The sequence below is a fragment of the Crocodylus siamensis genome, chromosome 2 (assembly GCF_052110815.1).
Source record: "Crocodylus siamensis isolate JL-2025a chromosome 2, ASM5211081v1, whole genome shotgun sequence".
Classification (NCBI taxonomy): domain Eukaryota; kingdom Metazoa; phylum Chordata; order Crocodylia; family Crocodylidae; genus Crocodylus; species Crocodylus siamensis.
In genome coordinates, this window is record NC_143396.1 from 191,493,946 (window position 1) to 191,521,566 (window position 27,621).

The 27,621-nt window shown below is 43.2% G+C and overlaps 1 protein-coding gene across 2 annotated transcripts in view; it reads left to right on the forward strand.

Annotated features, from left to right (window-relative positions):
* The first annotated feature begins 1,297 nt into the window (after nucleotides 1–1,297).
* The window catches only part of AMPD3 (adenosine monophosphate deaminase 3), a 50,472-nt gene continuing 24,148 nt past the window's right edge, over nucleotides 1,298–27,621 (forward strand). The window contains exons 1-6 of one of the 2 annotated variants that reach the window (XM_090032689.1): nucleotides 1,298–1,443; nucleotides 5,002–5,227; nucleotides 8,088–8,283; nucleotides 9,129–9,294; nucleotides 11,079–11,298; nucleotides 13,503–13,632. In XM_090032689.1, coding sequence (XP_089888815.1) covers nucleotides 5,007–5,227; nucleotides 8,088–8,283; nucleotides 9,129–9,294; nucleotides 11,079–11,298; nucleotides 13,503–13,632 — 933 coding nt within the window. In that variant the 5' untranslated portion in view covers nucleotides 1,298–1,443; nucleotides 5,002–5,006. Of the gene's footprint in view, nucleotides 1,444–1,589; nucleotides 1,691–5,001; nucleotides 5,228–8,087; nucleotides 8,284–9,128; nucleotides 9,295–11,078; nucleotides 11,299–13,502; nucleotides 13,633–27,621 lie in introns of those variants that run through there. The other variant, XM_090032688.1, reaches the window with a different exon arrangement.

Consider the following 27,621-nt stretch of genomic DNA (forward strand, 5'->3'; position numbering starts at 1 on the left):
GGTGTGACGACCAAGTTTCCCATGGCGTCCTGCAAGGGCCCCACATTACCCGGGACCTTCTTTTTACCCCCTACATATTTAAAAAAGGACTTCTTATTGTCCTTAATCTGGGAAGCTAGTCCCAGTTCCATCTCTGCCTTGGCCTTCCTAACTACCCCCCTACATCCCCGAGCAACTACAGAATAGTCCTCCCTGGTGATGACCCCTTCTTTCCATTGGGTGTAAGCCTCCTTTTTAGCAAGGAGACATTCCCGGATGCTTTTGGTGAGCCACGGAGGCTTGTGTGCTCTCCTGCTCCCTTTGATCCTCATTGGGATTACCTTCCTTTGGGCTTGGAGGATCGTCTCCTTAAGGAGCGACCACTCTCCTTGGACACCTGGCTCCCCTGCCCTCTGGGACCTCAGTGCTTCTCCAACTATCCTCCTTAGCTTGTTGAAGTCTGCCCTCCTAAAATCTAGGGCTGGTGCCTTACTGCATGCCTTTGCCACCTTGCGCTGGATGGTGAATTCCAGCAGGCGGTGATCGCTGTCGCCCAGGTGGTCGAGCACCCACAGCCCCCTCACCAGGTCATCACCCATGGCCAGCACTAGGTCCAACAAGGCATCTCCCCTGGTTGGGCTGTGCACCTCCTGGGTTAGATGGAGGTCCTGCACTCTGGCCAAGAACCTACGTGAGCGTTCAGACCTGGCTGACTGCTCTTCCCAGCAGGGAAGATGTTGCCAGTGTCTCCTCTTGTCCGAACCCCCCTTGAGAGTTGAAAAGGTACGAGTTGCAAGTGGAGGGCAAGACAGCCACGAGGTGCACTTAAAGCCATGTCCAAGCCCTTGATATAGCTATGTGGAAGTAACCAGGCGTTGTAGCTGTGATGGAGGTTGATTCTAGCCATCTTTTCGGAGGTCTTTCTCCCTTGAGGTCTTGGACCACGGTGGAGCCGTAGCCAGCCAGGGCTCTTGTTTAGAAGGCTGTTCCTATTATTTTCTTCTGCACATCATTTTGCACCCCCCAGTTTGGACGGGCCCTGACTGACCCTTGGGCAAAGTTGTTTTTGTTTTTAAAAAACCCCAAACAACCCGTCATCTCTCGCGTGCGGAAAGCCCGCAGATAAGGCCAAATAATGTCAGAAGATAAGGAGCGCGCTGGCGCTGAGTCACGGCGCCCAGGGCCGCTGCGAAGAGGGGCCTGGACTGAGACGCCGACAGGTGGGCTGCTGGACCGGCTGCTTGAGCGAGCGGGGCAGGGGCTCCCCCCGCCGGGCAGGGCCGGGCCGCCTTGCCGGCGGCGGGGGCCGGGCGCGGTGCAGCGGCCAGCAGGCGCCGCCAGGGCTCTCCTTGGCTCGCAGGCGGCTTGCAGCGGGGCGGGAGCTGCCGGCACCCGGGGAGGAGCGGCCGGGCCCGGCTCCATTCAAGTCATTGGCGCTGAGTCCCCGCCAGCGGAGCTGCCCAGGTAGGCGCGGTAGCTGCCCCGCTCAGCACTGGGGGGGGCGGGGGGTCAAGGGCAAAGGCAAGGGCAAGGGCGGCCCCCCGTGCAGGGGCTGGCGGGCTGCCCGCGGGGCCGCCGGGCGGGCAGGAGGGGGTCGGGATGCTGCCGGCCATAAAGGGCGGCACTGCGGCAACGCGGGCTGCTTGCATGCGGCAGCCGCCCCCCCCGCCGCTCCTCAGCCTCCTGCCCTGCCCGCCCAGCATGGCTCTCGGTAAGTCCCAGCGCGCAGGCGGCCCCTCAAGCCTCTCTTGCCCGGTGCCCCTGCTCCTCTGACTGCCGACTGAAAGCCACAGCCCCGGCACCCCTCTCCCATCCTCATTTCCTCCCTCGGGACTTGGCAGCCCCCCGCTTCCCAGCCAGGCTCTCGAGAGCCTTTTGGGGGTGCCCCGCAGCGCAGGAGGCTGACAAACAGGCTCCCGCCCTGCCCGAGTCCTTTGCTACAGAAGAATTGCGCCTGCACTCAGGAAATGAGCGTAAGCCAAGAGCTGGCCTTTCCCCCACCCCCTCAGCGCCTGGGGTGTCTCTAGCGCACCTGGCATAAAAACAAAAACACAGAAAAAAAAGGCTGAGAAGCGCTGCTCCAGTGGCTAGAGGTCTGGGAAACAGCCTCTTTTGCAACCGGTTTTATAAATCCGTGAACGCGGAGATGTGAACGTGTCACCTGCCCTGCCTGAGGAGACTGCTACTGGTATTTGCATGAATACTGTATGAAGTGTGCCTTGGATATCTTTATGTTGACTCCATCTCCCTCAGTGATGTAAACTGAACTTTTGCTGCGAAGAAAATGACCCTGCCTTGGCAACGTCCCCCACTTGAATCTCCTGTTCGCCTGAGTGGGGAATGCAGGAGCAGGTCTTGAGAGATGCCCTTTAGCATCAGCACAAAATATTAGCTGGCCATATGTGTAACTTCTGACATTTTGTTACATCATTGTTGCTATGATTTAGTGACCTGAAATCACTTCAGATATCCAAAGCATAAGAGTGACAGACCAGCCATGGTGGTCCAGAAGTTATTTTGTAGGGTAAGATCTGTTCTTAGACCAACTGTGTAGTTGGGATAAAGTTGGACAACGTTTTTGAATGTATGACATGCTTCCTCAGGTCAGTCTTCCTCACCTGACCCAAGGAAGAATGACTTGCATTTGAAAGCTTGTCTAATTTTATCCCAACCACATAACTGGCACAGTAAAAGGTATCACCCTTAATATATCCTTCCCTCTCACACTTGTATACCTGATGCATGCTGAGTAACAAAGTACCATAAAGTAGTTTATTCTGGAAAATATTTCCTACTGAATTTCACTTTAACACAGTTTTGCAACAAAGACCATGATTCATTGGGAGAGTGATCAGACATTAATTATTATTCAGCTCTAGGTCCTCCCTTGTCATCTTCAGCTAGTGACTTGTATAAAAGACAGAATCATTTTCTGCTGGGATTGCTCACACCCTTAATGGAGCTGATTTACTAGCTGTAAAACCTGTTTTCAACACCAGCTGAGGCTGCTTAGGAAGACCTTATTGCTGGCACATATATGTGTCAGTAACTGTTGCTGACAACTATGTCTACTGAGGTCAGTTGAAAGACTCCCATGGCTTCAGCTTGTTTTCAAACCTCAGTGAACTGAGATCAGATGCTTTTAAGACAGTATGTTGTACTGTCATTTAAATACTAGGCTACCTGTTATAAAATTTGTTACTGATTATAACTGTTTTGTGAAGGTTTAATATTTGGTTATCATACAGTGCTGCTAGACATGAGGAAAAGAGCATTGACAAAGGATCAGATCCACAGTCCACTTGATGTAGCAGTCTCTCTAGTGACTGTAACTCAAAAGAAGAATAACAATATCCTGTAAATCATTTATAAGTTATAGAATATATTACAATAATAAGATAAGTATGTCATTTTTTAAAAGAATGAGACTAAAAGCAAAAATTATTTTCAAAACAACTCTGAAAACAGGTGGATGTTTTATTGGAAAAACCTTTTAGACTGAGAACAACAAGATCACATATCAGATGGATTACATATAAATATCTGAATGCCTGCATCATACTTTCAGAAATATTGTAATGCGAGGGCTGAGAAATCATGAATTGTGGGTAGATAATTGTCATGATCCATGCTAGATTTAAGTGTATAACAAACAGTAACCAAATATAGATTTAAATAAAAATTTTTAAATCAGAAAGAATTCTAAAATGTAGGGTTCAGATCTGAACTTTCCTAAAGTTTGGCAGCACTTGAATCAATTTTTTTAGTTCCTGCTCAGCTCTATTTTTAACATATGTAATCAGAATGGAATCTGGTTTGTCACAGCACCTATCAAGGCATTTAACATATTTCCCTATAAAGTATTTTTAAGTGCTGTTGGGCAATAGTTTGCATAGAGTTGTTTTTTCCCTTTGAATAACTACCCTGTTTGTCAAATCCCTGATTAGGGCTAATATATTTGAATGAGTTATACATAAGCCAGTGAATTTATCGAGTTGCAGAATAAAGATACTGTCTACTGTAGTGCAGCCTTAATAAAATCAAAATGTTATAATAATTGAAGACCACTTAAATAGGGATGTTAAGTTGTAAGCATAACATTAAAAGCAATAATTAAAAAAAACCTACAGTCCATACCCTGCCTCCTCCTGATGTGTAGCATAATTGCAGGATACGAGCCCTTAAAAAAATTAAAAACTTTCACTGAGATGAATAGCAGTTTAACTCCTACCACATAGCTGCTTCCACTGAACAGCATCTCTATTACTACGTTATCTATGGTAAACAAGGGATTAACAAGAGAGGCATTTAAACCATTTTTCAACTTGTCTATGCTTTAGAATTTGTTTACAGACAAGGAGGTGAATAAAAAGCAAGTCTGCACTAGTACAACTCTGTAATCTGTTAACTTCCTGTTCAGAATGAATACGTATAACTTACTCTGCTGAGTATGCATGACACTGCTAAAAAAACTGTCTCATTTCTAGTGCCCAGTTTCAATAAGTTCACAGGTACCTACATTTGAGAATGCTCAGTAATATGCCACATAGTGTACCTGAATCACATGGGAAAATATAAATAAATTTCTTTATTCATCATGATACTTGCCTTCTCTGTATTCTTCTAAGAATAATCCAGAAGATAAATAGAAGATGATATTTTACACTTGGCGAGTTTTCAGGACAGAATTACTTAACAGTAGAAATCTTTGTCTTAACTTCTGCCATGTGTATGTCATTCAGTTTCACATAGGGCTATGGTTTTTGTTTCTAGTTGAACTTAAACCTTGGAAAACATACTTCCCTTGGAAAGTAACGAAGTCATGCAAATAGAGGGAATTCACCATATTTATAATTCACAAGTTAGTTCTGACCTGCCAGATAAAGCTGTCCAATGACTTCCCTTTTTTCTTGCGTACAAATCCTGGTCACCCTCTACATTGACCTTAATTTCAATACAAGTGCTGTGAAAAGTTAGTGTTTTTTGCAAGTTTTAGTTATAATTCTTTGACTTATTTTTTAGCTGAGATGCCTCGACAATTTCCAAAGCTGAACATTTCTGAAGTTGATGAGCAGGTGCGGCTTCTAGCAGAGAAGGTGTTTGCTAAAGTTCTCCGAGAAGAAGACAGCAAAGATGCCTTGTCACTGTTCAGTGTGCCTGAAGACTGTCCTATTGGGCAGACAGAGGCTAAGGAAAGAGAACTGCAGAAGGAGTTGGCAGAACAACAGTCTCTGGAGACAGCTAAAAGGTTTGTTCAGTAGTCACTGTTTTCATGAATGGTACATAGACACGCATCACAAATATCATGGTAACTATCCATGATATTTCAGTGCAGAAGTGAAACAAAAGAGATGCTTGTCAGCAGCCTGTATTGTGTGCTTCAGAACTACATAATGTTTTGCTGCACATTTGTACCTTGAGGTATGAATTAAATATGTATTGTCTTTATTTTATTCCCATCTTTGGCTCTTTATTGCTTTCAAGCTCTTTACAGGCCCTTGCACTGTTGGGTTGTTAAAGCACACCTTATAATTGTGGTATTGCTAGCCGGTGACCTTTCAAAAGATTCCTTATCCTATAAATACATATTACAGAACACAAATAACTACCAAAGGAGCATGAATGGAGACCAAAGGGCAAACTGCAATACACCCTATACCCAGAAAGGATATGCATACAGTGCAAAGCAGTTCTGGATTGGCTTGGTCACGTTCTGAGTAGGGCACAATAAAACTTTAAGACCTTCTGAGAGGTGATCACCATTTGTACCACTTTGTAAGAATCAAAGACTGTTGCAGGTGCCCATCACTCCCACCATGTTTGGTCCACTTGGGATGGAAACAATACGTGCCAGTACTACACAATGAGTCTATTTCAGGATCACTGAGTGTAGGTGTATTGAGATGTAGGACATGTGTTGGCTATTGGCCAGGCTTTGTAATGCCCCTTTACAGTCCCTGTTGCAGATAATCTGGGTATGACCTAAGGAGTTATGGAAAGAGCCTGGACTGAGAGGCAGATCCTGAATTGCGCTTCTAGCAATCCATCTGGTATGCCCAGTAGGCAAACTTACCAGACAGCATAGGAACTGAGATATAAATGCACTCTGATATTCTTTCAGTATAAATAATCAGCATCATAGGTAAAGAAGTTGCATTTGTGAGAATGAAAAGAATGTTTTCAGAAGACAGTGGTGAGTGTTTTAAAATATATAAAAACTGACAGCAGTCTCAAATGGTTGTGTATTCTCTGTAAAATAAATAAATAAATAAATAAATAAAAAAAATATGCCAGCAAAGGCTTGACATTTATTATAGACAGAGAAACTGAAAAATGTAATTGACTTAAAGCAGGTTATTAAATGACATCATCATCTATAAAACATATAACATGATAGTCTAAAAATACTCAGTGGGACTTTTTCCTTTGTGTGAGTTGCTTTTTCCACATGAAGGGAGAAAAGGAAGAGAATGATTAGATACTGGCTGAGATATTTTGATGTCGATTCACAGAGCTTTAAATTCATGGGTTCTCCAGTTAGCATAAACATATAAGGAATAAGAACGCAGAAAGAAAAAGTTGACTTTTAGGCAACCATTTTGTACATGTTTGTTCTCATAGGGAAGAAAAACACCACATTTAAATTTCTTAATGTAGGAGAACGTTTTATAAAAATATTTTCACTCTGTGCTTTGGTACATGTCTAATGGCAGGAAGTTGGATGCTATAGCTTATGGGGGATAGGACTAATAATGATTCTTATCTTTCAGTGACTGAAAAATATGTAGGGCCCAGTTCTGCATTCAGTTATACAAGTGTTGATATCAGTTTCTGTGGAGCCATTCCCAGAGATGAGTTTCATTATTGATGTAAGCAAGGTTTGTTGAATTGGCCAGTACTGCATTTATGTTGCAAATGTTAAGCATAACGGGAGAAAACCATCTTGGAATTAATGGAAAGACCTGAGAATCCAGTTTCTCTCTAAGGGCTCTTATTGACATTGAATGGAAGAAGGACACTCTTACGTTTCTTGAAACAAGTGGCAAGTTTTATCAGGGATCATTTTATTAGGCAGTAGTGATAGGTACCTATATTTGTAAGACTGCCAAAATCTCTCTCTAAGGTCATTAAACAATTTTGGCATGCTGCTTATAAAATTATGAAGTGAAATTAGTTTTAAGCACAGATGGTAGTCAGTGTGGCATAGGTAACAAGTAATTTTTTATTTCAAGTACTTTACAAATGTACAGCAATATAATACATTGCAAAAATGTCACACAGCAGATTAATTTAGCTATATGTACAATATAAGATTTGCCCTTTATGAGAGTCTCTCTTACTAATTTTATACTGTAAACCTCACACAGATATACTAGTGATTAAAAACCAAGATTTTTGTTTAGTGTATAAGGCCCCACAGTGAAGCAAATGGCTAAACTCTTGACTTGAGTACGGCTAGGCCCTGATGAATGATGCCAGCTAAAACTATATTTTCGTTTATAGAGTTAGCCCCTATTTCTTTCAATATACCACATAAGAAATACACTTATTTTTGAAGTGAAATACAGGTCTTGTCTCTATCAACTAGAAAATTTCTAAGTCCTGCAGGTTTTACTTTGAATCAAAAAGCCTATGTAATTACTTGACAGCACATAATCATTTGCTTTTCCTAGTATATACCTATTTACTTTGCTGTTTGTCACTATTAAATTCCTATAAAATACTTTAAGAAAGTCTTTAAGGAAGAACTCTTTCAATTCTTGCTAACAGGAACGGACACCTTTTTACTCATTGCAGTGACTGTCAGACCTAATTTCAATGAGACATGCAAAAAAGAAATCTTTACACCAGCTTTAAGTGATCAGTTTTCCAAATAGCAATGGCATATTGTGTGTGGCTGAGTGCATGGTACTTGCATGGTGTGTATCATGCTGCATATGTCAGAATTATCAATAGACTAAACATTTCAAACTTGTTAATGTTTATAACAAACATTTTCCAATAATGTAAACTATTTGTCACATTATAGAAAGCTTCCTAGAATAAAAGACTTCCTTGTTATCATTTGTTTTTTGACATATTTATCTTTTTATGTCATGGATTCCTAGGAAGAAAAGTTTCAAGATGATTCGGTCCCAGTCCTTGTCATTACAAATTCCAAACCAAGAAGGAAAGGCACCATCAAATACTTCATTTCTGTCTCCTGCAACTCCAGTTGTTCCAGGTGCTTTTCAGCAAGTCCCAGTGCTGTACAATGTACCAGAATTTCAGAGAGTTGCAATTAGTGGGGATTACTGTGCAGGGGTAAGAAATCTTTTCTTTTTTATCCAGAAAAAAACCCTCATGACTATGAACAGTGGAATGATTGTATATTATGACCCCATATTATTATACAATTGTACAGTGGCTACTAAAGTTATTGGAGATGTAAGGGTGTGATGAGGCAGAATATGTTCTCAATCATTTGTGTGTGTATATTAATTGGTAAATAAAGAAACAAAATGTAACAAGGCATTAAAGATGTATTAGCATATGAAGATAGAAGATGTAAAAATACACAGTGAGACATGCAGGCGTGTGCGGTTTATGGTGCCACAAACTGCACTTCTGGAACACTAAAATGTGCCTTGCCTGGTATATAAAAGAAAAAAAAAACTCTGGGGGGAAAAAAAGCAGTGGAGACCATACATCTGCACCATGTGCCAGAATAAATGGAGGGCTGGCTGTCCAGAGAAGCACCTTGGCTTCTGGCAAGGCTCAATGATGTTGGATTTGTGCTCCTACTGCACCAGGACACCAAGTAATACTGCTGGGGCCAGCACAGGTGCTGGCCTCAGCCTCCCTTATCCCTACTCGAGACAATTTGCTGTGTTCCAAAGTGCACGTGCAGGAGCGTGTGATGGGACACAAAGCAGCGGCACAAATTTGTGCCTCTGGAAGTTCACACCCTATGGTGGGGAAGAATGCTTTTGTGTTTAAGGCATTAGACTTCAACTGAGGATGTTGTCTCGGAGTTCCTTTATGACCTTGGGCATACTTACACTTTTGGAAATACTATCTTTTTATTACTGAAATGAGTTAAAGTTACTGACTAAAACCAATGCTTGTAGCTGTTCCATTTTTAATTCTTCTTTTTTCTTCCCTTTAAGGTTACAGTTGATGATTATGAACAGGCTGCCAAGAGCCTGGTGAAAGCTCTACTCATTCGAGAGAAGTATTCACGTCTTGCCTACCATCGCTTTCCAAGGACAACATCGCAGTATTTGTGTACTATGCAAGATGAAAACTGGAAGATCGAAGATGAAGTATGTCCAGGTAAGCAAGTATGACTTTTTTTTTTTTTTCTTAAATAGAAACCCTACCTTAACAGGGTATAGATACCATTTTTTGGTTTCTTTGATGTTTCCTATCCTGAATGTAGCTTTTTTTGGATCTAAAAATGTTTTCCTCTCATCTGCACGCAAGATGGGAACTTAAACTATAAAGTTCACATCTGAATATACGCTTCCCTGAAGATTGGACAAGTTTTGAATGTGATAGGTTTAGACTATGCTGAAGTTTCTTAATATTACTTTTCTTTTTTTTTTTACAAAAATATTAAAGAAGATATTACTGTAGTTATACTTTTACTAATGAGGGAAAGAGAGGCGTGGATCATATTTTATTATAACCCTGGAAACAAAAGAAGCACAAACTACACAGGCTCTCTGAACCAAACAACATTCTCAACTATAATCCTGGATGAAAATAAACAATTTTATTGGTTGTCCTCTGGTATAGTGATTGGGAGCATTAACGTTTCAGAGGAATAGTCATATTACTTGAAGAATACAAGTAATACAGGCAGTCCTCGCACTTACAGCGGGTTACGTTCCTGGAAAAGGCGCTATAAGTCAAAACGATGCAAGTCAAATCTGATTTTTGCATAGAAACAATGTTATAATAAGGTTTTTTTTAAATAGAAATTAAGGAACATAACCCCCTATTATAACATTGTTTCTATGGGAAAATCAGATTCGACTTGGTCCGTTGCACTTTAGAAAGCTTTTAAATTAACTATTTAATCAGCTATAAATGATATACACTGTACAAAGCTTTCTGAAGTGCAATGCAGTAACTAAGAGGGGCAGTGGGGCCAGTGTGGAACACTTACTGAAGGTAAGATCCTCAGTACTAAAGTGGGACAGGCAGCAGTTCCTCCCTGAGGTGAGGTGAGGCGAGGCAAGGGTGGGGATGGGGGCTGGCGTGGGCTCTGCCAGCTCCGGGGAACTGCTCCACTTCTCAGCCCCGATGGCATGTGCCTCCTTGCTCCCAGAGGTATGGCGAGGTGGGAATGGGGGCTGGGAACTGCTCTGTGGGCTCTGCCAGCTCCGGGGAACTGCTCTGCTCCCCAGCCCTGATGCCATGTGCCTCACTCCCCAAGGTGATGCAGAGCCCCCAGAGCAGTTCCCCAGAGCTGGTGGAGCCTGTGCCAGCCCCTGTCCCTGCCTCGCTGTGCCTTTGGGAGCGAGGAGGCACATGGTGTCAGGGCTGGGAAGTGGAGCAATTGCCCTGTGCCAGCTCCCAGCCACAGCCCTCAGCCCTGTCTTGCCTCTGGGAGCACATAGCTTACCTCCGGTAAGTGTCCCACACCAGCCCCAATGCCTCCACCGTTGCCTGCCGTAAGTGCGAGGATAGTGCCCTCTTCTCCATACTTCCCCTATAGCAGGTTAGGGTGTTTTTGGTGTTTGGGATCAAAGTGCTTCACTCAACTAGGTGGTTAATGTAGTTTTTAGAACAGGTTAGGTTGGTGGTGCCCAATTCATCCAGCCCTGTGGGCCCAAAGTGGTATACAGGGCTGGTCCACAGGCTGCATCTTGGCCACCCCTGGGTTAGACGAACACTTATCTAGGATAGTTTGGATAGGGATGATACTGCCTTGAGCAGGGGGTTGGACTAGATGACCTCCTGAGGTCCTTTTCAGGCCTACTTTTCTATGATTCTGTGGCTTTAATAGATAGATCAGCTGTTAGAATCTAAAATGGCCCTGCTGTAATTATTTTTTGAATAGGTTGCCTTTTTCTTAAGATACCTGTTGTGCCATCAACCTTGCTTCACAGATTTCCATCCTCCCCCAAAAGAACTAGAAGATCCTTATAACCTTGATGACGCTCCAGACAACTTGGATTATGTTGTCAAGATGAAAGGAGGAATTCCATTTGTTTATGACAACAAAGAAATGATGGGACTGAACGAGCCTCGGAGCTTGCCGTATCCTGACCTGGAGACCTACACACTTGACCTCAGCCATGTTCTTGCTCTTATTGCAGATGGTCCAACGTACGTTTCCCAATATGTTTTTCCTCTCTCCTCCCTCCACAAGATTTGAGCCTAATCTGAACCAAACCTTTTGAGGTGTGGGAGTTAAAACTTGAATATCACCACGACTGTCCAAATAGCGTTAGCTTTTTCTTTCAATTAATGAACCAAGATTGTGTGCTCTTTTTTTAAAAAAAAAATTAAATATTACACTTACCAGTCTTTAGTCAGGAAGCAGGGTAATATTATGGGATGATAGACTCATAATACTTCAGCCCCAAATAAAGAGGAGAACTCCATCCAGTGCAATTCCAAAAAGTCCTGGTCTGGGACTCTGGAACAAAGGAACCATTTGGGTTATCCTTTCAAATGTTTTGCCTCTCTTACAGCCATCACATTCCCTAGATCAGGGCTGTCCAGCTTTGGAGTTACTGAGGGCTGCACCTGCGTGGGCTGGAGATTGCACAGGCCCCATGCTACACTGACACCAGTGGCACCTTGCTGAGCCCTGCCATGTGGATGCTTCCTATGCTGGGCAGGGTCTCCCGGCCTGCTAAGCTGTGGGCTCCTTGAGTCATGTGGGGCCAGCAAGTGGCAGCTGGAGGAGGGGGAGCCCAGAGATCTGGGGGTGGGGGTGGGGCAGAGGGCAACAGCAACTAGAGTAGTTGGAGGGAGTGGTGGATGGACTGGAGTATAGGGGCTACATATCAGCCCCTTGTGGCCTGTGAGACTGAGTTGGACAGCCTGGTCCTAGAAGGAAGGTTACATCACTCAGAAATTAAGATGCAAATCATAGGCAAACAAAACTCTTGTGGTAAAGGTGATATCTTTTATTAGACCAACTAAATAGTATCAAAAAATGTTCTCTCTTTGCAAGCTTTTGGGCCAAACACCCTTCCTCAAGCAAAGGAGAATTGAAAGATTGTAAAAGTTCTCCCAGGTAGAAATGAGACTTCATCTTGCACAGGGGAGTTAAAAGATGGTAGGAATCCCCTGGGTTTAGCAGTCCATTTAAAAAAAGGTTGATCTGTGAGTATGCAAAGGAGGCACAAACAATAGGCAGAAGCAGGTTTGTTAATTGATGGTGTCTGATTGAAGGTAGGATGTTGAATTTTGCTTCTGTCTTGTTCAGCGGTGAAGTTAAATCTGCCTGTTGTTTGTGCCTCCTTTGCAAACTCACAGAGCAACCTTTTTTTTAAATGGACTGTTATACCTGGTCTGTTTAACTTCATAGTGTTTGGGAACAATGCACCACATGGCCAAACCAGCAGGAGCTCCACATTGCAGGGGCACCAGTAAGGGCCATGGATCCCTACCTTCATCTTCCCAGCTGAAAAGTCTCCTAGCACCATGTGGGCAGGTGGCCCCATTACTGCTGCACTGTCCAGGTGGATGGGTGGCCTCCTCTCACCTCCTTGGCTGTTAACTCCCCCATTACACTGCATTGTGAGCTCCCCAAGCACTGCAGCTGCACTGAGCCATGGTGTCTTGTTCTGCCTTGTCACCTGGGGGCAGAGGCAAGAAGCAAAACCCAGAGGATGGGGGAGCCTGGAGACTACAGCTGCAGCAGCAGCCAGAACATTGAAGGGAACAGCAGTCGGGGAAGCCTGGGGACCATACAGCCCATAAGCCACCAGTTGGACAGCTGCGGGAGAGACAAACATCCCAAACTATTTGTTGAGGTGCATTTAAATTCCTGTTTACTCAGTGGAAAAATGATATGCCTGCTTATAGTTAGGCTCTTCCACTCTGATACCTACCTATTGTCAACAGAGACCAACCTAAGTAAACTCTTTTTGTTAACCTTGTCTCATGAATTTTCTACATCACACTGTTTCCCGGTTCCCAGCCACTGAGTTCCTGCCATTTACTACTTTTGCTAAACCACAGCTCATTGAACATTATTTTTTAATACTTAATCAATGTAGCCTGTTGAAATCTTGTCTATACTCTTTTGAGTGTCCCCAGCTCCTGAAGGGTAGTATATTCCATCAGATTTGTTCGGTTTAATCTAAATAAAAGCTTTCCCAAAGATCTGGCAAGCTTTGAAAGTGATGGGTTTAGACCATGTTGAAGTTTCTTAACATTTAATATTTATAAAAAAACATAGGAAAGATGATGTGGGTAATCTCATTTCTGTTTTTACTATGAAAACAACTTATTCTGTATGTTTGAATTCTTTTTAATTTGATCATAATCAAAGCATAATCTTTTTTCCCCTGCAGAAAAACATATTGCCATCGAAGGCTGAATTTTTTAGAATCTAAATTCAGTTTACATGAGATGTTAAATGACATGTCTGAATTCAAAGAACTGAAGAGTAATCCCCATCGGGACTTTTATAATGTGAGAAAGGTAAGTGTGAAAGGGCTTATTGGGGCAATCTATTTTTGGGATAGAGTTTTCCACTCCAGTTTTATAACATTAACAAATCCTCTGAATTATAGATATGACACATTCCAGATATGGATTGCAGGGTATCTTCTTGGGGGTTGCCTACAAATGGCTGTTCATGAAAGTTAATCTAAATTAATGAAAGGCATGATTTTTAAACTGAATTAAACTCCCATGTAGATGGTCTTATTCAGAGAGGACGTAGCTTTAATCTGATAGCTTTGTTTATTTTGGAAGTGAAATTAAGTTAACTAAATCAAATAACGGCTTTTAAAAATTCTGTTAGACTCCACACAGCAAGTTTGACACAGCCTAATTAAATTACTTTAACAGTTAATTCAGATTCACTTTTGTGGAAGACCACATGTCAGCAGAGCTCATTTTTGGTTATAAATTTAAGCTGGTATTGAAAAGATAGATGTATTGAATAATTTTCCTCTAGGCCCTCCTCTATGGCCTCTATATTGCTGCTTTTGTTTAGAAATAGGGCAGTGGCCACTTGAATGCATCTCCAGTGCATGAGTGGGATAGGGCTTTGTCTTTTCTTGGAGCCGGAGGTGTAGGCATGTGTTTGGGTTCTGGCAAGGCTAAGCAGTCTGTCCTACACCTCAGAATTGTGAGGATATACAGCCCTGGTAGGGCTCCTGTGAATTAAACCAGTCACTGGGTTGGAGCAGAAACCTTTGTATCTGTTCTAATTTCTGCTGGGAGCCAACACAGAACTTGCTAAAATCCAGAAGGGATAATGGTTATCTGAAGCCATCTGTTTCCTTTTGTTTTGGCTGTGCCTTCTGAGAGAAAGCAGTGAAGAATCAAGTCCTATAATGTTCTCATTAAAAATACTGTGGAAATATTAATAAGACAAAATATAATGTCCCTACTTCTTTAATAAGTAAACTGAAGGACAAAAATCCATTTGTGCTGTGTATTGCAACTTTGTACAATTAGGTGCCCTAGATATATGCCTTTGTCTCAGGCTTCTGGTTTGTAATATGGGAAAGATAATATGTATTTCCTGCTGTTCTGTTTCACTGAGATAATGAATGTGTCTTGTTCTGTGAACATACCAAGTGCTACTAAGTAATAGTAACAGCAAAAGGGCTTCAGTGAAGTATAGTAGAAGTAGTAGGGGACAGTGCACTGTTGTATATGCTATCCTTTGAATAAAAGTTTAAAGCTGTAGATCTTCCCTCCACATTATTGCTTTCTGTTTAGATGTAGAATCACAGTTGAAATTATGTTTTGTTCAGTAGCATTTCATGGCAGGAAAATCTGTTATTTAAAGCAAGGTGACAAGAAATCAAAACCAGTTTTCTAGTTTTCAGTCTTGTAAATTTGAGCATGTTTTGAAATAAAAAACAAAAACAAAAACGTAGATTCCTTTCTGGCTTGCATGTCCTCACAATTTAACAGGGATTCAGCAAACCAATTCTGCCCTCAGTAGCATGGAATCCAGCTGAGTCTCCCAGAGCTGGGATCTATAGCATCAAGAATAAGAACTTTACTTAGGAAACATATTTTTGTTGCCGAGGTCAGTAGGTATGAATGAATATGCAGGGAATGCAGATCTGACTAAAAAAGTTATCAGAAATACAGTTCTCAAAAATACAGGTCCAAGCTCAGTAGAATTAAAGAAAACACTGTCATTAGATTAGGTCTTTTAAAATGCAGTCCCTGATAGTTCTGAATCATGAACTGATTTCATGCACAATTTGATTGTTAGATCAGTAGTGTTTAGAAAGGGTGTGGAAAGAATCTATCCTAACCTCCCTGATTGAAAGTAAAAATGTAATATAGACTCTGCCGAGCCAGCTTTAAATCAGCTATATTTGACACAAATTGCAATCTAACCATGACAGCCCAGAACTCAGTATTGACTAAAGCCTGTCTCAGATGCTGGATAAACATTTGAGCAGTCAGGATGCTTTGAGCTCCAGGCTGCCGTAGTTAGGGAGGCTACTATCAGTGCTGAAAAGGGCTATTTTAAAGCTAGTGCAGATATGTATAAAAATGTACTGCAGTTAGCTGCATCCTGTCTAGATTGCTGAAATGATTGCTAAAAAGGAAGTCAAATCCAACCTTTGCTTTTAGCATGACAATTTAGAAGAGCAAAATTCCAGATAAGCAATGTTATGCCTTTCGTAGTTATTATTTAATCTTTAAAAAAAAAACAACCTCAGCTCTGGTTGGAAGGAAGCACACTGGTGGCAAAGGGTAGAAATAGTTCTTAAATGTTGCAAATATATGTTAAGTCAGATCTTTATTTTCAGTTGTTAAAAGAGGAACTGTTCTTTCCTACTTACAGGAAAGACTACAAATTCAGAAAAGTACTGAAAATGTTTCTTTTGTTTAATAAAACAAGTAAAACATTCAAAACCATGACCTATACTTTATTAAAAAAATATTTTAAACTATGGCCAAAGACTTCTTAAGTTTCAACCTTGTCTTTACTGAGGTATGACATGGTCAAGTGTTGCCCCAGTTCAGAAAGATTTTTTTCCTGCTCTAAGGAATAGACCATTCAAATGATTGAGTCCAGAGTCTGGCCATCAGATCAACTGCATAAACTTTGCTGCTAGTGCAGATGAACTCTTTGCTACCTTCATAATCCTTGGCTAGGCAGGTGCAGACACAGCTCTGCAATTTAATTTGGCTGGAGCCAGGTACTCTGCCAGTGGAGAATCTTGTGAACTCCTCTACACTCTGCTTGTGGCACACTTCCCCATTCCTCTCTGAATCTCAGATATGCAAATAGGTTAGGGAGTAGAGCCAACTGTAGTCACTTGTAGGGCTGTGCAAAGATTCGGGTGCTGATTGGATTCAGAGGAGATTCGGCCTGATGCAGTGGCCAAATCTCCAAATCAAATCAGGAGACCAATTAAAAGGTCTGAATTGATTCAAAGCTCTCCAAATCTATTCGTAAAACATTCGCAGAGCTTTAGCAATTCAGGAAGTTCCTGCTGGCTGGAGCAGGGAGTTGGAGCTGGAGCTAGACTCCATGCTGGTAAGTTGGGGAGAGGGGACCATGGGGGGGGGACTGCTGGCAGGACCTATCATGGCTGCCATCCCTGGCTCCAGCTCCCAGCTCTTTAAGAAAAAGCCCCCACTCACTGGCTGCTGCAAGGCAGAGGGGTGATCCCCACTGCCTCCTACTGCCCCACAGCATGTGGGGGGCTCTGCCATGAGCCCCTCAAATCCTGCCCACTCTCCTAGCCCAGCTCCTGGCCCTTTAAAAACCAAAACCCTTCTGGACTTACCAGCTGCTGCAGTAGCCTCAGGGGTTCTGGGGGCTCATGGCAGAACACCCCCCCCCCAGGCAGGGCAGTTAAGGGGCAGCAGCTAGTACATTGAGGCTTTTTTATTTTAAAAGGCTAGGAGCTGGGGTAGGCTGGGAGGCTCATGGCAGAGCATGAAGCAGCATGCCCATCCATCCCCTAGCAGCAGCTAGTGAATACAGGCTTTTTGTAGAGGGCTGGGAGAATGGGTGGGGCAGCCATTGAGAGTCGGCAGGGGATGGGGACAGTTCAGAGATTGGGCTGCAGCCAGATCTCAGAATTGGATTCAGCTGAATCTATTTGCAATGGTGATTTGAATCACTGAATTGAATCACTGTCTCCTGAATCTGCCAAATCCAAAGCGAATACTAGGCTCTTTGCACAGGCCTAGACTTTTACCATCTCTGGAGAGAATTTCCTGGGAAAACCTTGCTTTTTCCATTTAGGGCAGGTTTCTAGCTGCTTTGCTCAGACTTGGCAATGCCAGAACTAGAATAGGGTGGAGGACTGGGCCTTATGTCCCAGATGTGTAGGCACACATCTTACTAACTTTAGCCAGAGTTCAACATAATAAGAGCTAGAGTTTCATCTAATGGATAAATAGAGTTGTGGAAAACACCTAGGTGCAGAATTTGGCCTTAAAAATAGCAAAAGAAGATCACTTGAAGTGTAGCTGCTGGATATATACTTAAACTGAAAGACAGTAAGCAGACTTTGTTTGTTATGCCAGTTGCTGGTCTTCTCTGACTTTCTGTATGTAGTGATATCTATACATTGCTCAAGTTTGGGTTAAGTCAGTTAAGCCACTAGGTTAATAACAGTTTGATTTTAGAATTTCTTTCCATTGCCCTTGTAACAAGGTAGGCTGGCCCTTTTAAGTGGGAGCAAAAAGCCATGTTGCAACAGTCCAACTGCAGGAAATTACCTCCTTTGAGTACTCCACTGACAGTTAAAACCCCAGAGGGAAGAACTGGGAGAGTTGAGCTAGAGGGAAGAAGTGGTCTGTGGGCAGGAGGCCAGCTGGAACATAGATAAGCTTGATACTAGAAGGGGCCAGAGCAAAAGGGCTTCTCAGGGCCTGGAGAAGGGCTACAAGTTTTGATTGGTTTGGGTAAGACTTGCTTACATTCAAGGAACTGGCCAAGTAGCTCCAGCAGACTTTGCCCACAAGGCAAAGTCAGACTGCAAGTCAGCAGGCTCACCAACCCATCTTCAGACTGCACATACTTTTAAGTAACTAACTGAGGAGCCCCCCCAGCAAGGCCAGCCTGCAAGACAACAGGCTTACTAACTTGCTTACACTCCCTTTCCTGGCCCTTGAAGACAACCATGGCTCCCCCTGGCAGGTGAATTTGTCCTGCCCTGCTGACTTTAACCTCCCAAGCCTACTGCCTCCTTTTCAGCTGCCACATTTTTGATGACCTATAGATTTGGGAGGCTGCTTTTGGAGACTCAGAGAGAGCCTTGGGGTGCTCTCTTCCTGTTTGGCCTCAGTCACTTGTTTTTCCAATCTATGTTTTTCAAGCCCCTGGCTAAGCCACCTGATGCCACAGTAGCACTGCCCTGTGCCTAGACCAGCTGCCTTTCAGGATATCCATCCCTTTATATAGCCACCTGGGTCTTCACCCCTAATCATAGCCTGTAGCTTCCCCCATAGCCACACCTGTGCCTCACAGGTTTTACTCTACCTTTATGTAGAAGGCCCTTTTGAGCCACTCTTCACATGCACTCATCCAGCCCACCAGGCCCCCATCCCCAGCAGGGCAGCTGCCTCTGTCAGCCCTCCAGCCTTTGGTCCCATCTTGGTTTCAGCACCCCTGCCTAACCTTGTTTCTAGCTGTAGTTGTCAGGCTTAACCTTCTGATTCTGGCTTTAGCCTACTTTGTTCTTCTGCATGGGGCAGGGCTCAAGATGCAGAGTGCCCCAGGCACTTTGCAGTGTGGCCTGCAATCCACCCTTTATAGTCATTTCCAAGCCACCAGTTAAACCAGAAGAAGTTCCAAACCAAAGCAGTCTCCAACCATATAGTAGATCAATATGTCTGAACCAGGGTGCTTCAGCACTCTGTAGTGCCTTGAGATCCTTTCAGGGGTGCCATAGAATGTGAGTTAGCATTGTTAAGTGTTCAAACACAATTGAAAAGATAAGTAAACACAGAGATTTCATGTAAGTTGTAGAGTTAAAAACATTCTGACCTGTTTTGATCTTCAGAACAGAAGACTTATTCTATTCTTTTACCATAGTAATAGGTGAAAATTAAGAGTTAGCATTGTCTAAACAGTGCCTCAAGTCCTAACAAGGGTTGACTTGACTCTACAGAGGTTGAGAACCACTGCTTTATACTACCACGGGAACCTTAGCCTAATCAGCTGGCTCCCTTCCAAGAATTTCTCTAGGTCTGCAGCTTCCATTCTGCTGTAGGTAATGCTAGCAAAAGCTCTTTCCCATCCAGACTACAGCATCTGTGCTGGAGCTGAGTTTGTATCTCCCTGGGCTCCACCTGTTTTGGTCATGTGCTTTTCTGATCAGCCACAGGTGTGTCCCCTCAGCTCAATGCACATTTCCCTGCAGTTTGCTCAGCTGAGACACATTCATTGTCCTTCTCCCAGCCTGGAGCTTTGCCTTTTTGCCTACTGTGATGTACTTGAAGTCCTGTAGTCACTATCTTGGCCTTCCCTTGGCTGCTACTCTCATGTACCTGGCCCTAGCTCAACTGTACACAACAAATTGCAGCCTCTGCCTGCTGTTTCCTTCTTAGAAAGGAGTCTTAAAGTAACAGGGTCTCTTGACTTCTGTTACACTGCTATGTAACAGGGCCCATTTCAGCAACAGTTCCCCTTACCAGTATATACAGGTCTTCAGAAAAAGTATCCAACAGTTTGGGGACAAACTATAGCTTACAAGAGGGGCTGGAATTTTTTCATGCTGTGGGTTGTAACGACCTGGCTTCTGCCCAGCGTGGGTGGGGTGGCTTCCACAGCATGTCAGCAGCAAGGGGGGTTTGCTTGTGCCTATGCCAGGACTAGGCAGCTGGAAGCTGAATTGGCACCACTTCTAGCCTCCCATTCCCCAGTTTCTGCGTGAGCATAGCTTCCAGCTGATGGGAAGCTGCATCAGAGCTGGAGAACTAGGTGCTGTATCTGCACTGCTTCTGCTTCTTCCTCTCTTCCCTCCACCCGCAGCTGCAGTGTGTGTAGCCGGAAGCTGCCCAGCCCCAGTTTGGTTCCTCACCAGCTGGAAGCTGAGCCTGGGGTGCAGCCAGGGTCCAAGGGGTGGGGAGAAATGGCAGTGATGTGATTGCTGCTTCCAGCTGCTCAGATCCAGTGCAGTTCTTTGATGCCCAGCTTCAGCAGAAGTGAGGGCAGAAACGCAGCCTTCCTTCTAGCTTGGTGGGCCAGTCCCAGCAGCTTTGAGAGCCACATCCAGCTCATGACTCTCAGAGTTGTTGACCACTGTCTTAGAATAAGCTGATGTTCCTATTTGGTGGGAACAGGCCATTTCATCAACAGTTTTCTTTGGAAGTCCAATCCTAGTTCTTGTCTCCTTCTGCAGATAACACCCCCTATGTCACTTTATAGGACTGATAGAGGAAAAAGAAACTGAACAAGCCTGAAAAGGCCCTAATAACATTTCTCCTTTTTTATATATATATTAATAAATTGTTGATGTTGCTGTCAGTGAAGTGGCACTCTTAGGTTCAAATGTTACTAGGGGTTAGCAAAGCTTACAGACAAAGCACGTTGATTTCGGGTTGATACTTCATGAGGCAGGAAAGTGTTTGTAACTGTACCTACCATTTGATGCAGCTGGGAGCACTTCAGATATAAATAAGCTGCTTTGTGGGTATGTTTGAGCAAGGGCCAGTCAGTAAACATGGTTTAGCAATGTGATGTGACCAGAGACTGGAATGAACTTTATCACAGAAGGAAAGCCCCTTAGCCATCCCTTGAATACAAGGGTTGCTGGTTGGGATGTCATATTTATTTTGTACTTTTAGACAGCATACTCTTGCATATTGGCTTGCTTACTGCAAAGTATTGAGAAATGTTATGGATTGTGCTGTGCAATCAAGTACCAGTTTTCAGTATCAAGTATCAGGGAATCAAGTATTGATTTTTTTTCCAAGCAATCCAGTATTAGTTAGAAACCAGAGGCCTGTTAAGTGCAAAAGTCTCCATTTACTGAGGTATCTGAGCACATTACAATGATTAAGTCATTTTATCTTTACAAACACCTTGATAGGTAGGAAAGTACTACCTAAGAACAAGGGAAATTAAGTATCTTTTCTAATATTATGTAGAAGGTCTGTGAAAAAAACAGGAATTGAACTCTAGTCCCTTGAGTCTTAGTCCAGTCCATTAGATATCTTCAGAATATCACCTGTCCATGGTACTAACAGATTTATTTATGAAGGAATTTGTATGCAAACTGTCAATCTAGTATTGTAATTGTGGTATACAAGGAGCATATTTGGCAAACATTTTCTTTTAAAGACTTGTATTTTGGATTGTTCATTGTGCTTACTGCGGTGATACATTTAGTAGCACAAGAGAAGCACTGACCCTGGCCATTGACAAGTATTTATTATTAGCCAAGGTATTTGGTTAACAATGCTGCTGTGGTTTAAACAATGGGCTTCCGTCATCCTCTTCTTTGAGGATGTATAATCCTGAAATAAATGTCATGGGATAAGTGTACATAAATATTTTTTCCTTAATATAATATTATGTTTAAAGCCACACACACATGCACACACAGCGTTTGTGGATTCTTTGCTATTTCTGTAGCAATCCAAGGGGTGTGCACATCTGTTTACTTGACTTTTGTAGCACTGCAAAGGAGTCTGTAATGCTGTAAATGTAACTTCCATCCATGGCCTTAGTCTAATACTAGACAGATCAGGGTCAGGGAATTAAACCAGTTCCAGAGTGCTCATTCTGCTCTCAATTGCAGCCCTGTGAAACTCAAAAGAAGATAAAAATCTGCCCAAAATGTTTAATAAGGTCTTTAAGTATTACAAACAATAATAGACCCCTTCTGCTAGTTGCTACTGGCAGCAAAAAGGGTAGAGCTTAATTTGTTCCGTGCTTCTTCTGTAAAACAAACAAAACTGTTTTAAGTATCTTCCCAGAACTTTATTCCTGTTTCTGGCTCCAGAAAATTAAAAACCAGCCTCACAATTGGTGAATCAGGATGCAGAGCTAGAAAGCCCTCCATTCTCATGCAGTCAGTGGGAATCGTGGCTGCTAAGCACCTCTCAGAACCCTACTGCTGATTTAATTGAAATCAGTGGGAAATGTTTCATTGGATTCAATGGAAGCAGTATGAGTACCTTAACTAGTAAGGGTAGAAGTGTTGACAAGGTAGCATGTATGTACCCAGAAAATCAAGTAGTTCACAGCTGAGGATATCACTGATTTAAGTACAGAAAAACATAGATTGTCCCTCAGTAGGCTGCCCAAAACATTTGGGTTACTATATTTATCGTGAACTCTTCTAAATGTAGAGCAAGTACATAATTCAGTGACAGTGTATTATACATATGTGCAGTTAAGACTGTATGAAATTCCACCTGATAAATCCTCTTTTTCTTATTGGCCAGAAGATGTTGAAAGAACAGATCCAAGTTAAACTCTTTGAAGGAAAAAATTATTATGAAAACTTGTCTCCTTCATTATTAACATTTTAATAATTCAGGAGTGGGATAGTAGAGTGTAAATCAGTGTGAGATGGAAAGCTTAATGAGGCAGAGGTAGAGTGTGAAGAGTGGCAGCAGAAGAATATGCTTTGCTGAACCCTGATTGAGTGTATGATGGAAAGAGAGCAACGGCAGGTGGAGTGGAGGCTGTAGGTAGGGGAAGATAGGTGCTAGAAGAATAGGAGGATCTGGTTAGTAGGGGTGTAGAGATTATACAACTGCCTCTGTCCTGGCTGATGGGAGGAACTAGCACTTCATTCAGTATGCCAGCCAGCAGCAAGTGACCAAAGTGTTCAGAAGTGTGAGATGATATGGTACCATGGCACTTGGGTAGAATATCTTTCTTAATGTCACATACTACAAGTTCAAGAATATTGGCCTTGTGACTGTAAGAACAGCAGAGTACTAGGAGTGCTGCAATCCTTAATCAGAAAAGTTGCCCACCATCCAGGAACTATAGGGGTTAATGGAAACGTGTGTTGTCAGTGGGTACAAAATTAAGTTCATATGAGGTATGTTGCAAGAAAAGCTTCCATACCGCATTTGAGGTTTTTGTTTTTGTTTACCTGAGACAGTTAAAAAAACTAAGGGCAAAATGTTCTTTCTTGTGGAAAACTCAATCAGGAATCTCAGCCTAAGGATGCAGGGCTGAGCTTTTTCTTTGCCAGGCCTACCACAGAGGTGAAAGGTATAGATCAGGAGTAAGCAACCCTGCACATGGGTACCAGAGTGTGAGACGTGAAAGCCTTTTATTTGGCACGTGTGCCTTGAGGTGGATGGTGGGGAAGGGGCCAGGGCTGCACTGCCACAACAAGAATCAGGCCTCTTGCAGATTTCCCACCATCTGTCCCTGGCACACCAGCATTTTACAAGTTGAGATTGAGGGTGTTTTTGGCATCCTGTCCAAAAACATTGCTAACCTCTGATAAAGATAAAAAAAGAACATGAGAGAAAGTCTGGAAACTTGTACAGGAATTTACAAGAAACAGACCAATAAAGGGCCAAAAAATAAGGGAGTGTTTAAAAAAAATTATAGGAAGTAAAAGCAAGCGTGGTGTTCAATTCCTCACTCTTGCCATATTTGATTAATGTAGATTGTATAATACTTTTGCGCCGGGTACTTGTTATACCTACTGGGAGAGCCTGTCACACATTTTGAACTTTGTATCAAGAGCAACTAAAAAAATTACAAAAAGTTGCCCAGTTCTGCAAATTGTTGTAAAGACCATTATTTGAGTGATCAGGAGTTTTTGAGTAGATGATGCCTTTCATAATGAAAAAGAAGTTGCAAACAACTACATATTGGTTCTCTTCCCCTGCCCTGCCCTGCCCGGCCTGCGTTGGCCAATTTCTGTCCCAGGCAGGAGGAGTGGTGTCCAGTCCTGCCCAGCGTGCCCCGTGCTTCCAAGTACTATTCAGGAGGAGCCGGGCCAGGCACCTGCAGGGTGGGCACCTGCTCCAGTCTACCCACCTTGCCCTTACACAGCGGCAGTGCCTGTAGCAGTGCCACTGACTTGGGGGTGGGAAGGGGTTGCCAAAATACAAGTTAGCTGAGGGCACCATTTTCCCTCAGGCCCGGTCTGGAAGGAATGGTTTCATATAGACAGAGGAGCACATTCAAAGACATGTGATTACCAATCTATCACTTAATCTTTGCCAGAAAGTAAATAAATTCAAAGTTATTTAAAACAAGGTGTGTTTGTTTTGGCTTGACAAGGAGGGAGTGGTTGTTTGCAAGGCTTGTGAATTATCAAGATTTACTCTCATCTGGTTCTGCGGCATTTTGGAAACTTCTGAGCCATGCTTCTACTGAGATCTTCTGAAGCCTGGATTTTATGTCATCTTTTCCAGGCATTTAGGTCACAGGTTGTATCTATTAATTGTCTCTGAGGCTTGCAGTAAATTGGTCACCTCAGGTACTTTCTAGTATCTCATTGGTCAAGGCAATGTTGACAGTGAACATGATGCCTGTTTCCAGGACAGAAAGCTCTTAGCACTCTGAGCATATGTAAGATACACTAGAGCACTTGAATGCCCATGAAAATACTCTGAAGAGTTTGATGTGAGCATCCAGGCTATTTTTACTGCTTTAAACACATTGGTGTTTACTGTGTTGTTAGTCTTGTGTTACAGATCTTTCTGTGTATTCCCTATCTTGACATAGGAACACTTTTCTTGCTTTTAATTCTGCTGCAAGATCCTATCAATTCAATTAGCCATTTGAAGTGATCAGTTAACCAGCTGTCTAGTGATTAGTCCTGGACACTTAGGGTCAATTCGTACACATGTTCTTTCCTTGCTCTATTAATATTTCCTGACGTATCTATTTGCATGTGAAAGAACTCACAGGTGCATACACAGATCACAGTCTGCATGTACAATTACAACATCTGCATTCTGATTGCCTAAGTGTAGGCCAGACTGTGGCCTGTATAGAAGGGTTGTATTGCAAAAGGAGCCCTAGAGGAAACTTAAGTTCACAGATTCATAGACTCCGGCCAGAAAGACCCCTAGACAATCCAGTCTGACCTCCAACATATGCAGGTTGTAGAATTTCTCCCAGCAACTGGATTAAATCTTATATTTTAGCAGGAGAACTACTCTCATTTTAAAAATTCCAGAATATCTTCTAGATCATTTGTGAAAATGCTGAATAATGTTAGACCTGGAACTGATCCTTGAGGAACCCAACTACCAACAGTTCTGCTGACAGATCTCTACCCATTACAACTGTATTTTCAGATTTGTCAGTGAGACTGTTCTTAATCTGGAGGGGTTGATAATGTTTTCTGGCAGGGGACTAGAATGACCCAGCTTGAGTCTGAGCTGGGTGAACGCTAGGACTCGACATGCTCTATCCTTTCCTTTTGCCTCCTGACTGGCGCAGTATAGGGAAACCTCTCTCTCTGCTGAAGCCCTGGGTAACCTCCTGCAGTATGGTGTAGTGTAGGCAACCCCTGTTGCTGAATGCCACTGGGGCCATTACTGTGCAGGGTGGATCCAAATGCTCTGGAGGCTGCGTCCATTCTGCAGGCTATGGGTTGTTCCCTGGTTTGGCGTGTACCCTGTTAATTATCCTAAATGCTTGTTTGACAACACCTTCTAAGGAACCACACTGTCTGACATCAACTGTATTTCTGCTTCTGATTCTTTATTGGTGGAGTCCCAAATTAATAATTCCATTATTTTTTCTGGGAATGAAGTTAGGATAACTAATAACAGTTCATTAGTTCCAGTTGATTCAGCCAGGTTTTTTTGCACAAGTTCAAAGTAAGAACACTCTAGAGCAGCAACTCTCCTAGTCTGATCATCTAGTACCACTCCGCTGACACATTCAGTAGGAAAATAAATCCCCCTCTAAACATATTTTAGGTATTTAGATCTCATGGAGTCACTAATATTGCATATTCTTTCAAAGGAGACTGTACTCATTAGCTACACAGAGATGCAAAGGGAAGAGGGAAGTTGGGGAACACTCTTGATACTCTGTTCTCTAGTGCTCACCTAGATTAGGACAATCCTTCTAAGTGTAGGGGGAGCAGGTTAAGGAATTAACTGAAAATGCAGTCCTTTGTTGTTTCTTTGACCTGGGTCCTATTACAGGTTTCATAAAAAACTCTTACAGAAGGTACAGCAGCAGTGTGGTCTTCTGGACAGAAGAAAATCTGACCCACCTACACTTGTGGTGGTACTTGGGTTCTTCAGAGTTGGATTGCCAGAAAGCTCAGGAATTCAGAATGCCCTTTTGCATCTGGGTGTGCTCCATATCCACCTGATTTATTTGTTAGCATGGAACAAATAAATCATAAATTGCATCAGCATAGAGTGGGAGTCACACCCATTTATCACAGCAATTCATATTGCTCATGCGTACTCATTTCTCCTGTTTTTGAACGTGCTATCATTTTATGTAGCGTTCATGATGGAGAATAAAGGAGATGGCCTTCCGGTAGTTTTACTTGTACACTGATCTAAATACTGGGTTATTTTCTTTCTGCACACCATCAGCACTGATAGATTATTTTTACAGGTTGCTTATGGCCACTTGTAGCACTCAAGGCCTGGGAAGAGGTGAGGAGCACCCTCATTTCCATTTCACTCCTATTAGAGCAGTGAGTACCAAGCGTCCCTGAAAAGTAGCCTTCTTGGGTACGTCCAAATGAGTGCACATGTGCATTACCCCAGGGACAAATAGCAGTGGCACATAGTTGTGCTGCTGCTACTTGTCCCCAGGGAACACCCCTGCACTCATGTCCTGGCATGCAGCAAATTACCCCACGTGGGGTAGGGGGAGGCTGGGCACCTGGACTGGCCTCATTAGCCTTACCTGGGAGCCTAGGAGCCTCCCTGCACTGCAGCGGTGGCAATCCAGGTGTGTGGAGCCTGGCCAGCAGCTGGAGTGTGGCTCTGGCTGGCCAGACTCCAGTTTTGGGTGGCACACACTGCCACCATACGCATCACCCCATTTTTTTTTTCAGTACCAGATTAGATGCATTGCATGCATTTTACAGTGCCTCAAGAGCCTTTGAGGCATGACAAAACACATGTTCTTATTCATCTAGATGTGCCCCTTGGGTACATCCCCATGAGCATGCACGTGTGGTTTGTAGAACCTCAAAGCTGTTTGAGGCACCACAAACTATACGCAATGCACATGCACTGTGCTGCTAATTTGCAATACGGCGGTTATCTTGATGTCAAAAAAAAAAAAAAAAAGCTTTAAAAACAGCATGGTGCACATGGCAGCAGCATAACTGGAGCCTGGCCAGCCAGAGACACGCTGCTGGCCAGGCTCCGTGTGGCTGGCTTGGTGCTGCTGGGGCCAGCATAGCTGCTGACCCCAGCCTCCCTTACCCGACCTGGGTCCCTTTGCTGCGTGCTGGAGCATGCATGCAGGGGCATATCTGGATGCAAAGAGCAGCACAAATATGTGCTGCTGCTATTTGTTCCATGGGAAACACGTGCCCCTTCACATGT